Source organism: Stigmatopora nigra, chromosome 13 (genome assembly GCF_051989575.1).
Source record: "Stigmatopora nigra isolate UIUO_SnigA chromosome 13, RoL_Snig_1.1, whole genome shotgun sequence".
Lineage (NCBI taxonomy): Eukaryota > Metazoa > Chordata > Actinopteri > Syngnathiformes > Syngnathidae > Stigmatopora > Stigmatopora nigra.
Genome location: NC_135520.1, coordinates 924,482 through 936,511, shown reverse-complemented (window position 1 = coordinate 936,511; position 12,030 = coordinate 924,482). Strand labels below are relative to the sequence as shown.

Here is a 12,030-nt window from a genome sequence, read left to right as displayed (position 1 = left end):
ATACTTTACTGCTACTATACTACTACCAATACTATACTACTATACTGTTACTATACTGCTACCAATACTATACTGCTACTGCACTGCTACTGCTACTATACTCTACTACTAATGCTTCTACTATACTGCTACTAATACTATACTGCTACTGCTACTATACTGCTACCAATACTATACTGCTACTGCACTGCTACTGCTACTATACTATACTGCTACTATACTGCTACTGCACTGCTACTGCTACTATACTATACTGCTACTGCACTGCTACTGCTACTATACTATACTGCTACTATACTGCTACTGCACTGCTACTGCTACTATACTATACTGCTACTATACTGCTACCAATACTATACTGCTACTGCACTGATACTGCTACTATACTCTACTACTACTGCTTCTACTATACTACTACTGATACCATACTACTACTGCTACTTTACTACTATACTAGCAGGTATCCTACCTGCTATACTGTAATATTTTCGGGAGTACCACTAAATGTTTTGTAGTATACTATTTACAAATTGCATCCATTTTTTAAAGGAACTATACACAATATATTAGAACATCCAAGAAGTACTGTGCTTTTTTTTTGCGGGCTAGGTAATTGTTAGCACTGTAATGACCTATTTGACCTATTAATAGAGAAAATCGGGGTGCGAAATGGCAAGGGAACACTATACGATCATTTTTTTTTGTACAAAATGGAAGTCTGAATATGATGAATGGCCGCCACTTTGTGGAATACTCCATTCCTTTTTGGCCTAAACGTCAAAAACGACATCAAAGCCCGCCCGCCCGCCCTCACGCCCAGTCATTTTTCATCTTGTGTGAAAAACGTCCATTCCGATACGTAAACAATTTGACTTTTTAAAAAGGCGTGGCCAAGCGAGCGCTCCATCAATTGCGCCCGGGAAATTCTTGCCGTCGTATCGATTCCTCGCCATAAAGTGAACGTTCCCTCCCCCTTCCAACATCGCTTAAACGTGCAACACTTGAACAAACGAGCGCGTTCTTCCATATGGAGAGACCAAAAAAGGGGAGGCGGCTCTCAATTTGGGCTCGCCAATTGCATTGACACCTCGTTTATAACCTTGAACGCACCAGAACCAACGCATGGCGACGTTGCTTTGAGAAGCCAGGTGCAGCTTTTTGTCCGCACGCAAAAACCACAAGCTAATTTGACGTTAAAACTCTGGTGTCCACACTGAGGCCCGCGGGCCGAAAGTGGTCCCCCTGGAGGTCCGGTGCGGCCCGCTGGGAATTTTGTAGATCTTTGAAACTGAATTACAGTAATCTCTCAATTATCGCAAATTCTCTACATGGCGATAATATATAATAAGGGTGACCCTACTATAAATAGTAATAAAAAATGCATTTTCGAAAGGTTGTTTAATCGTGAGATATAAATATTGACCCAGCAAGCGTACATTTTTCATTGCTATTCATGCAATAATAAACTCCAAGTGGCCCTAATATGATTTTGTTCTTTCACGATTAAAATCTGGCACATGCACAAAAGCAGAATTTACAATAGTAACAGATAATTATAGAAAAAAACGACCAAAGTTATATTGTATTGAAATATGGCACATGGAAAATGCTGTAAATAAATATTTCAGAGTAAACACAAAAGTGTCACATCTTGAGATACATTTTTGAAAAAAAAATGAATAAATAAAAACTATATGGTCCAACAACTGCTTTGATTGGATAAAAAAAATCTGTACTTACCTTACTTACAGTAGTATTTCTCTTAGTTTTAGGTTTAGATTGGTCCGTTTTTTTTTGTTAAATTTAATCTACTTTTTGTATAAATTTGGCTGTTTTTTTCTAATTAAAGGGCACATTTTGGCGTCTTAAACGAAATGAGTCGTGGGGGGTGGGGTCTTGGCTCAACGGCCCAACGGCAGCAGGGCGGAAAGCCCCCTGGCCAAGGTGGAGGTCTTCAACCACAGAAGCAACTCGTACATGGCGAGTATCCACAGGTGGAAAGACTCTGTCAGCGTGATTTGCAGACGTCTCCCGCCGGATGGATTTTTACTCCTTTTGTGTCTGTCAACACAAAGCGTCTTGGTCACTCACCAGTGCCCAAATCCGCAAAGATGGCGCTCGCTAACATGGCTAGGGAATAGTTAGCCTTCAATTAGCCTAGCATGCATGTTTTTGGAATGTCTGAGGAAAGTAGAGTACTCAGAGAAAACCCATGCATGCCCTGGGGAGAACATGCAAACTCCAGACAGATCTGGATTCGAACCCACGACCCCAAAACTGCGAGGCGGACGCGCTAACCACTTTAACACCGCGCCAAATTTTAAAATCTATTGTATTTTTTATGCTTCATTTCAGTCATAGGTACAGATATATGTATATATATAGACTTTGAGAGACTTTAAGAAATAATTTGCACTATGACTATGATATTATGATGATTTTTGGTAATGTTTTTGGTGGTCTTACCTTGCCAAAGCGCGGATGCAACAGCGTGACATGTTGAGGAAGGAAGAAGATGAAGCTCTGGTTTGGAGGTTGCTTTCAATTCCCCTTAAAAGGTCGTTGGTTTTCAGTAGTAGCAACATCTGCCGCGGAATTTTGTTCAACAAGTCGTTGATCTGAGGTAGATAAACCGCCGCGTTTGTCCGGATTTCCAATTCCTGGCAACAAAAAAACACAAAAGCCGTGAACAAACTTGTTGTTTTAAAAGATGGCTTCAAGCAGACCATCTTTTAAACACAAAAAATAGGCATTCAGATCATTTTTGGTCAAAATATGACCCTATGCAGTTCATTTTTTTGGTCAAAATATACAGTTAAGGATCCAAAAAATGTTTTTAAATCATATATTTACCCTGGAAAAAATATTCAAAAAGGCCTTTAAAAAGGCTTCTAAATACAAAATGTTTACCTTTCCATATGCCAAAAACTGCTCCAACATACAAACAATAAATCCAAGTTACAAAATTACCCAAAAAACGTCAATACAAAAACGATTCAAGTGAGCATGCCGTTATTTAGCACCAAAAAAATACTATTTTGTATACTTATATAAAAACGTGGCAAAAATGGTTGTATTTTTTGCGTAAAAATGACCCCTGGAGCGACACAATCCGCCACATTCTAAACATGCGATAAAAAAATCAAATCTCTGCCATTTAGAATGGCGTCATTTTGTGTTTTCTGGATCCTGCGAACAATTAGCGGCAATTATGGGAGGTAATATAGCGCGGCGGCGATGGCGGTGGTGGCGACGGCGTGCCTCCCAGCTGTCAGCAGGATATAGAAAAAAGTCTTCTCATTTGCATGTGAAAGCTACAATAAGGAATCGTAGGAAAAGTGCTGCAATAATAAGCGCCGCAACAACAAAAAAAGGCAGTCAGTCAGCAGGATAGAAAATGGCGCCTGCTTCCCCCCCCCCCTTCATAATGTTTAAGTCATCTATGCATATGTGTGGCTTTTTTTATAGGTTATATAAGTCATATGTTTTAGTAAATAGAGTAACAAAGATGTAGAAAGGTTGTCTGAATGGCAAAATGAATATAAGTCATCTTCCTAGCTCTTGATTGGTCGATTTACCACACCTAGCTTACCCAAGCTACTATTTTTTCGCAAAGTATTGTCACCTCTATTATAATTACCCCGTTTCCACATTTTGATGAACTTAAAATATATATATATTAATAATTAATAGCATTAAAAAAAATCGCAAAGTGCGATAAGTGAAGTCGCAATAATCGAGGGATTACTGTAGTTCATTCTTGGCAAGAAATTAAAGACTGTGGTGTACATTTTTTTTAAAAAAAAGGCTTTAAGTTGTTTTTTACCTCCGAGTGGGTGACGGGAACGGATCCGATACCGGAGTTAACGGCAGCCCACGAACGGGCGGTGAGCACGCAGGCAAACAACGGGTACAAGTCTCCGGCGCCCAGTTGGCGACTGTAGCGCTCCACTTTAGCCATATCCCGCTGGATGAGTGCCTGCCAAAGGCGGCAGTAGTTTATCCTGAAGTCTGCTTGCAGGACCTGAAAAAAACCCCAAAACACAAAACATTACAAATTGGCATCATTACATACAAACGGGATTCATTCATCCATTCATTTGTTCTTTTAATCATAACTAGGGAATAGCAATTAGCCTAGCATAAATGTACCCGAAGAAAACATGCCAACTCCACAGCTGGAATCAAACCCTCAACCCTAAAACCCACAAACACACACTTTTAGCTAAGGTATGTTTAGCCTTCAATTAGCTTAGCATGCATGCTTTTGGAATGTGGGAGGAAACCAGAGTACCCACATAACTGGGGCGAACAGTGAGGAGCGACCTGGATTCGAACCCAGGACCCCTGAACTGCGATGCGACTGGTCGACCTAGATTCGAAAAATAAGCCGCAAAAATAAGCCGATCCGGCAGACGACGAGTCCGACGGCCTAGCCAAGGGGGTGACGGAGCCGTAGAGATGCACGCCAAATGCCTTTTGGGGAGGCTTCTTTTAACAAATCCCGCTTAATAAACGCCAGCAATTTAAAAGCAATTGTGTGTCTTTTTTCAGTACACACGGACAAGAACACATGAAAAGAGACGTTTATCAAAAAGCTTTTAGTCTGCCGGCGCTCTAATAAACGCGCCCGCCCGTTCGTACTCTGCCGCGCGTGCACGTTTTTAGCCGTGCGCTCAAATGGCGTGAGCCTGATTTATTTTCTGCGAGGCATGAAAAATGGACGGCAAAATGGAAAAACATTTGTCGGGAGATTTCCAACCTGATAAAGGCCGTGATCCAGGAGGACGATTTCGCTCTTTTGGCTTTTTGGACATTTTCGGACCAAAACGTTGCCCGGGTGGGGGTCGCAGTGGACGAAGCCGTGTAAGAAGATCATTTCGCTGTACATTTTGCCCAAGTTCTCCGAAATCTGGAATACAAAATAATCAGAATAGCAAAAACAATGGTCACAATGTTATGATAATAATTGCAATTCCCCTTATTAAGCTATTAAAAACCATAAAAATGCAACATGGCACACATTTTCACACACACACAGAATGTAAAATGTAGTACAATGTGTACGGCTTTCAGCCCTGGTAGAACAGGCACATTTTCATATGCTTTATTTATTTTATGATATTAAAAATATAATTTTCTTATAATTTTCTTTCATTTTTGTGTTTCTTCACATTTTTCCTACAAAATTGGGTCATTTTGACCCATTTTAAAATGTTTTAATTGGAACGAATGAGAGAATTTACATATAAAGTACACTTCTGCTTACAAATGTTATCATTTGTCACAGCCAATCACGACCCGGAGAAGGCGGAGTCTTGAAATATGTGTGTGTACCTCGTTGACATTGATGTTGTGGGCCTTCATGTAATGCCTGTCATTGACCTGACCTCCTTCGGCAAACTCCATGGTCAAAACCCGTTTAGTTGACAAGTCCCAGTGAATTAGGGGAACCTACAAACAAAAAAATAAAACAAAAAAATAAGTCTTATGGAAAAGAAATGTACAAAAAAGTGAGCAAGAAGAAATAGAAATGGCAGTAGACTTGGTTTTGTCAAAAAAATAAAGGTATTTAATTATGCTAGCATTAGCAATAACGTGCCGGTGAGGATGGGAGGCCCCTATTGGCCCACTTCCCGCACCTTTGACAACCCCTAGATTACCTTGAGAAAGGTGAAATGGGCCAGTTTTTTGGACACGGTTTCCGCATTGCGTCCTTCGTTGAGGAAATCCAACTCTAACGGCATGTTCTTTTTAGCTTCTTCCACCAACCACATGAAGGCAAAGTCGGGGAAGAGCCAATGAACGGCTTTGAGCAAGACCTTACCAAAATAAAAGCACCACAACGCGTCAATAACAGAAAAAAGCTGGTAAATATAGTATTCTCCAAAAGTGCTGACCTCCATTACTAATATGTCTTTGGAGCTTTGTCTTTGAACTTTGGGGTGTTGGACCTTAACCGCCACGGTCCTCCCATCATGCAACACGGCTTTATGAACCTGGGCTAAGGAGGCGGCACCCTGGGGCGTCTCGTCGAAGAAAACAAACAAGTCGGACAGCTGGAAGACAAAAGAAGGTGAAGAGGAAAACTAGTCAATAAGGATAAAGGGAATTAGCTTGTTTTTAGCATTAGCTAATGTGTGTGGCTCCAGTTTTTTTAACTAGGTCTACAATGTCTTCTGTGTCTGTGCTTGTGGCTGTAACCAAGAGAATTAGAAATAAAATTGTAATCTAAATCTAATTGATGGCCATAGGATATAATGTCTTGTGCTATATTAGCATTGAGCTAATTGAGCTAATGGGGTTTTGGGAACAAAGAAATGGGTAAAAAATGGACAAAATGGGTAGTTTTCTTGTTGGGTGGGTTTAGTTTTATTCATTTTCTGAATCATTTATCCTATAGGGGCCACGGGGGGTGCTGGAGTGTATCCTAGCTGATAAAAAAAAAAATCACATACACGAACAACATTTAGCATCCAATTAGCCTAGCATGCATGTTTTGGGGACGTGGGAGGAAAATTAATCAGATTTTAATGCTCGAAATACATATTTAGGAGAAATGACGTTGATTTTTAAAGGTTTAAATGAAAATTGCATATTTGCTGACATAACTTTTGACTTAATGGTGCGAATGGAAGATGGCTTTGTTGAGTTTTTTTACTACTTTTTAGTTGCCTTTGTGACTCCATCTTTTGAGAAAGAGCTGCAGTGAGAACCCCAGGTCAAACTAAATGAAACCTTCATCTTGACAAAGATTCTCCCCTCTCAACGACTGATTGATTTCACCCTCAAGTCAACTTGGGAGACCATCTCTTCTTTCAAAAGCATATTTTTTTGTAGTCTCGCTTTGGTTGAATCGTGCCAATACAACAAACAAAATCAAATTCGTCATTTAATGTTGTCAAATTAATTATTTTTAGACATTAATAAATAATTTCTTCCTTATTTTCTATCGTTTTTGTGTTTCCTCACATTTTTTTAGACAAAATTGGGACATTTTGACCCATTTTAAAGAGTTTAGTTGGTCGTTGTGTGAGGATTTACCTTACGAAAATTTCAAGTTACGAAAAAAATTCTGGAACCATCTAATTTTGTGAGTAGAGGTACAACTGTATTCACCAGTTAAATTTAGCATCAACGTTTTTTAATTTAAAAAAATATTTTTTTAGTTAACTGTTAATTGTACCTCTTTGCCAAGGTCTTCTTTGATGACCTGTTTGATCTCCTCCATGCTACTCTGCGGAGCACGACTGTGGAGAACCTTCAACGTAGACGTGTACTCTTCCGGGAGGAGATAGTCCAGAGCGCCCAGGTGCTGGCCCACCTTGATGAAGGTCCCTCGGTTGGCGCAGCACAGGTCTCGGAGACGCTCGGCGGAACGGCGATGGACCTGCCAATGGACGCCAGAACATCCGACACGTTAAAATTGCTGCCCACTTTCAACAAAAACTATTGGATTCATCATTACTAATGTGTGTGATAAAAATATTTATATATCTATAACTATACAGTAATCCCTCAAATATTGCGGTTAATGTAGACCAGACATGGCCGCCATAATAGAAAAATCGCAAAAATTGCAAAGTAGGTTCACCCCTATTAAAAGTTTAGTAGTAGTAGTGGTGGTAGTAGTAGTGATAGTAGTAGTAGTAGTAGTAATGGTAGTAGTACTGGTGGTAGTGGTGGTAGTAGTAGTGATAGTAGTAGTAGTAGTAATGGTAGTAGTACTGGTGGTAGGGGTAGTAGTAGTATCAGTGGTAGAAGTAGTAGTTGTAGCGGTGGTAGTAGTAGTAGTAGTAGTAGTGGTGGTAGTAGTAGTAGTAGTAGTAGTAGTAGTAGTTGTAGTAGTAGTAGTAGTTGTAGTAGTAGTTGTAGTGGTAGTAGTAGTAGTAGTATTGGCGGAGCTTTAAAATGTATTATTAGTTATATCAATACATTTCCTTTAGGTAAATTGTTAGTTCAGTCATTTTCTATGTACAATATATGTATTTTTATGTACTTTTTGAGGTAGACGTTTATTTTAAAAAGGTAGTCTCGGGCGGGAAGGGCTTTGAGAGCAAATGTCACTCGTCTATTTCTGGCATAATATCTTTTCAAAGTAATCTGGAGGCGAATTAAATCCCGCCATTGCCTTTCCTTTCCTTTCCTTTCCTCCCTCCGGCTTGAAGCCTAATCACGGGATTCGTCATTACTCCTCTCTTCAAGTAATCAGGATGTTTTGTCCCACACGGATAACGACAGCATGGCGGAGAGGAAGCTTTCAAAAAAAAAAAAAAGCCCCAAATGACATGGAAACGTTGCGCCGTGGGCCCAGGCTCGTCGTCAATTCGGCAGGGACAATACACATTAATCAACATATACGTGTAAATACGTTAGCTAACAGCTAAAGGCTAATTTCCATCTTTAATCCCTTGGGCAGGTTGAGGTTAAAAAACACACGATTAAAAATCAATAAAGCAACAGTCGAGAGGGTAAAATAAATAAATACAAAAAACATAGGTCGGGGCTAAGGAAAATGTGGCTCTTGAGCCATGTGTGGCTCTTTTGATGGGCACATAAGGCTCTGTGCTAGCTTGTGGGCTAAAATATTTAAAATTTAGCGTTATGGCGCCAAAACTACATCTAGTGCCACTATAATATATATATTTTTTATTTAATTAGACCACCTGTGTCAAAGTGGTGGCCCGGGGGCCGAATCTGGCCCACTGCACCATTTTGTGTGGCCCGGGAAAGTCAAGATCTATAAAAACGGAATATTCAGGTCTTTCAATCCAGTTCATTTAATTCATTTATATAAAGAAAATCTAAATATTATATCTAAAATAGTCCGGCCCACATGAAATCGAGTTGACGCTAATATTCATTGATTAGCGATAGCATAACAACGTTATCAAAAGAATTCAAAGACTCTACTACACAGTCACCTCTAGAACCAGCAATTGTTCATCTATTGGAATTCTTTTCCAATAGGGGAGGAGCTTATTATCATAAATAAAAAATCTGACATTGACGATACGTTTTTTGTTGTTTATCTGTCCAATAATAATACCAGATCTTGCTTCAAAAGACGATGATTGTGTACACGGACTCGTTTAGCTTTGTCCGGCAACATTTAGCGTTTGGAACACAAAAGATTTTCCATTGCGAGCGCTTGAGTGGGAGGAGTCAGAGGTGAGTTGATTGTGTGCTGTTTGGGCAGCTGCTACTGCGGTACGTATTAGGAGCGCAGCTGCGGTAAATGATTTCTTTTGCAACGCTACCATTTAACGACTGGGATTAGTGGACTATGAACAAGGACCATTTATTATTAGGATGCCCATGATTAGCTCGTTACGTGGCTCACTGATGCTCATCCACTTGCCTACCGTTAAAAAAATGGGATTGGCACGCGGGTTTAGTATCGGGTTTCATCTTTTCCCCCCCAAAAAAGAACGAAAGAGATTAGATTAAATAAAAAGTGGGCCTTCATTAGTCCCAAAGCTAGCTAGTTAAGGATGGGAAATTAATACAGATTTACTGTGAGTCATCGTTTTATATTTCACTCAGGCTTATGTTCTTTGTGATAGGCCCTGATTTCATGCAAAAAAAGGGATGCATTTCTGTCATCTAGTGGGCAAAGATAGATTATTTGTTTAAATTATTTTTTGAGCCACGCCACTGCTATGTCATCCTCACTATTTGACATATTCGATATTTATACACAAAACTAGACAAGATATACAACAATACTCATAGGAAAAAAACGTCAATAAACAATATACGCTGCCAAAAATAAATAGTCAACTAAATTCTCTTCTGTTCTGTTTATCTAATACTGGTAATCCACTGCCCTCCAGTGGACAATAATTGGAATTACATCAACACATTGGAGCTATGAACTGTTACAAAATTTTGTCAACATTAATGTAAGCGACACTTGTGGAAGTGTGGAATGTAAAAATTGCAAATTGAATTAAAATTGTAATGTTTGTAAGGAAAATCAAAATGAAGGTTACCTTGGATTTAAGGTCCCAGTATTCTTCGGTGCCATATTCCACATGTTTGAAAGCAGTCAGGTAGTCGTAGCTGATGACCGCTGTCTGTTTTAAGAAAGAAAAATATAAAACACACTCAGTGCACAGAATTTTAAACTCCAAAGTCAGGATATCCTCAAATATCAGTAGTTCCTATTTCAAGCTAAATATTATAAGCAGTCCTAATTCACTATGGACATTTGAGCATAGAATCAACTTACAGTGGCGGCAGCTCGTCCAAATCGGATCAAACTCAGATCGTTGAAATCGAGTCGCCGATTGTAGAAATAAAATCCAGAAGAGGCTAACACCGCGGAGGCCAAGGTGGGGATTTTAAGCAGCCGGAGACCCATGAGTGGCACTGTGAGCGTGAAAAACAAAACATGGTACATTAGGATTATGGCCAAAACTATTTGTTAGAACAACAGAAAAAAAATATATCCACAGTACAAGTAAAATCAATTATCTGTAAAGTGTGAGTTTGACAAGTCTCTGTCTTCTATGATGTTGGGCAGATAGTATATGATATATATGATTTGATTTTTAAGAAACATTCAGTGTTAAATTTGAATAGGGCATAGCATGTCTGACAGATATTAGCATTATATTGGATGAAACACTACTGCCGTTTAAAAATAAAGGCTGCCAACACTCAAACTTCCAGGAAATACCTGGCTCTTATGTTTTTTTTTAGACTTTTAGACTTAATAAAACATTTAATAATGTGTTTTCCCCGTTCACTTAGATGCAATGCCCATCGTAAACTAAAATGTTGTTTTCTCCATTAGCGAATTGCTCTGGCACAAGATGGCCGACAAGTGAAGACGTTACCCCCTGTTGTCTCATAAAGCTAAAAAGCAGTCTAGCCTTCCTCTCGTGAGGTCAACCATGCATAGCTTGTGCGAAACTCATTAATATTGGGAGGACCTGCTGTCATTTAAGTTTACTATCCGATGCTAGTTTCAAGCTTCCTTCTCTTACGGTTATTTTCGATACAAAAACAAACACCTCGAGTGCTATAGTCACACAATACCACAGGACAAGGGACAAACAATATTCTTTCGAGTTATTAGCGATAAACGAGTACTTTTTACCTCCAAGATTCCTCCACGCACCCGGTGATTGACGGCGTTATGCCGGGTTTGTTCTGACCTCTCCAGGAACTTCCTGCATTTTGCTATGAACTATGGGTAGTGTAGTTTTGATTTATTTTCCGGTTTACCGTTTGTGCTTTTCCGGTGAAATTTACCACGTAAGACAGGTGTCGGGAACCTTTCTGAAAGAGAGAGCCAAAAAAAACTATTCATATTTTCAAATGTTATCCCTTACAAGCCATACTCCCTATTTAAAAGTCAAAAGACATGAAATTTTTCAGTCACTAATAGTGAAAATACATCAAATAAAAAGGAAGTTTTTCTAAACTTTTTCACCTCGAAAGACTGCATTACCAAATCATTTCCACTGGGTGGCACTGTAGCACAGTTTTTTTAAATACAGCTTTCTTACCTTTCTCCTATATGTACAGCTATATAGCCTACATTAAAATTAATTGCTACATAAACAGTCCATCACTTCAGATGAAGTATGCTTAAAAAAATTAAACTAAAATAAAGATGAATCACTAAATTAATTTTTAGAAGTATCATTCACTTGGAAAGCAAATTAAAGAGTTTTAAATGTGTTTCTTTAGCTTCAGCTTTAAGTTTTTAGTTTACGGCAAAAGCATAATTAACAGTTTTTTGCGTACAAAAAAAATCAAACCAGTTTTTTGGGGTAAAAAAAATCGAACATTTAATTCTGTCCGTTAGTTGAGCCTCTAGCGGACCTATTTTGGCCCATGGGCCGCCCGTTGGCCACCCCTAACGCAAGGGTTAAATTAAAAAAAATCATAAACAACGAGCAATAAACATGCCCCACTTGTAAGGTTGAGCCTGGGGGATCCGGCAGCTGCGCACAGGTTTTGACTGGACGTGGTTTGTCTAATGGTTGAAACATGTTTCCGCAAGAATGATTTCAC

General features: G+C 39.2%; 1 protein-coding gene across 1 annotated transcript; it reads right to left on the bottom strand.

Annotated features, from left to right (window-relative positions):
- Positions 1-1,383: 1,383 nt before the first annotated feature.
- Positions 1,384-11,229, bottom strand: adck1 (aarF domain containing kinase 1). The gene is made up of 11 exons (XM_077731334.1): positions 11,108-11,229; positions 10,235-10,374; positions 9,996-10,079; positions 7,187-7,390; positions 5,901-6,059; positions 5,664-5,822; positions 5,338-5,454; positions 4,763-4,912; positions 3,827-4,024; positions 2,467-2,660; positions 1,384-2,061 (listed from the first exon to the last, which is right to left on the bottom strand). Exons 2-11 carry the CDS (start codon positions 10,364-10,366, stop codon positions 1,902-1,904), a joined length of 1,557 nt encoding a protein of 518 aa, XP_077587460.1. The 5' UTR covers positions 10,367-10,374; positions 11,108-11,229; the 3' UTR covers positions 1,384-1,901.
- Positions 11,230-12,030: the final 801 nt, after the last annotated feature.

Coding starts and splice junctions, on each gene's coding strand:
- adck1 (XM_077731334.1), bottom strand. CDS start 10,366: ATGGGTCTCCGGCTGCTTAAAATCCCCACCTTGGCCTCCGCGGTGTTA. Junction 4,025..4,762: donor TGGATCACGGCCTTTATCAG/GTTGGAAATCTC, acceptor GGTTTTTTTCAG/GTCCTGCAAGCAGACTTCAG. Junction 2,661..3,826: donor TTCCCGTCACCCACTCGGAG/GTAAAAAACAAC, acceptor TTTTGTTGCCAG/GAATTGGAAATCCGGACAAA.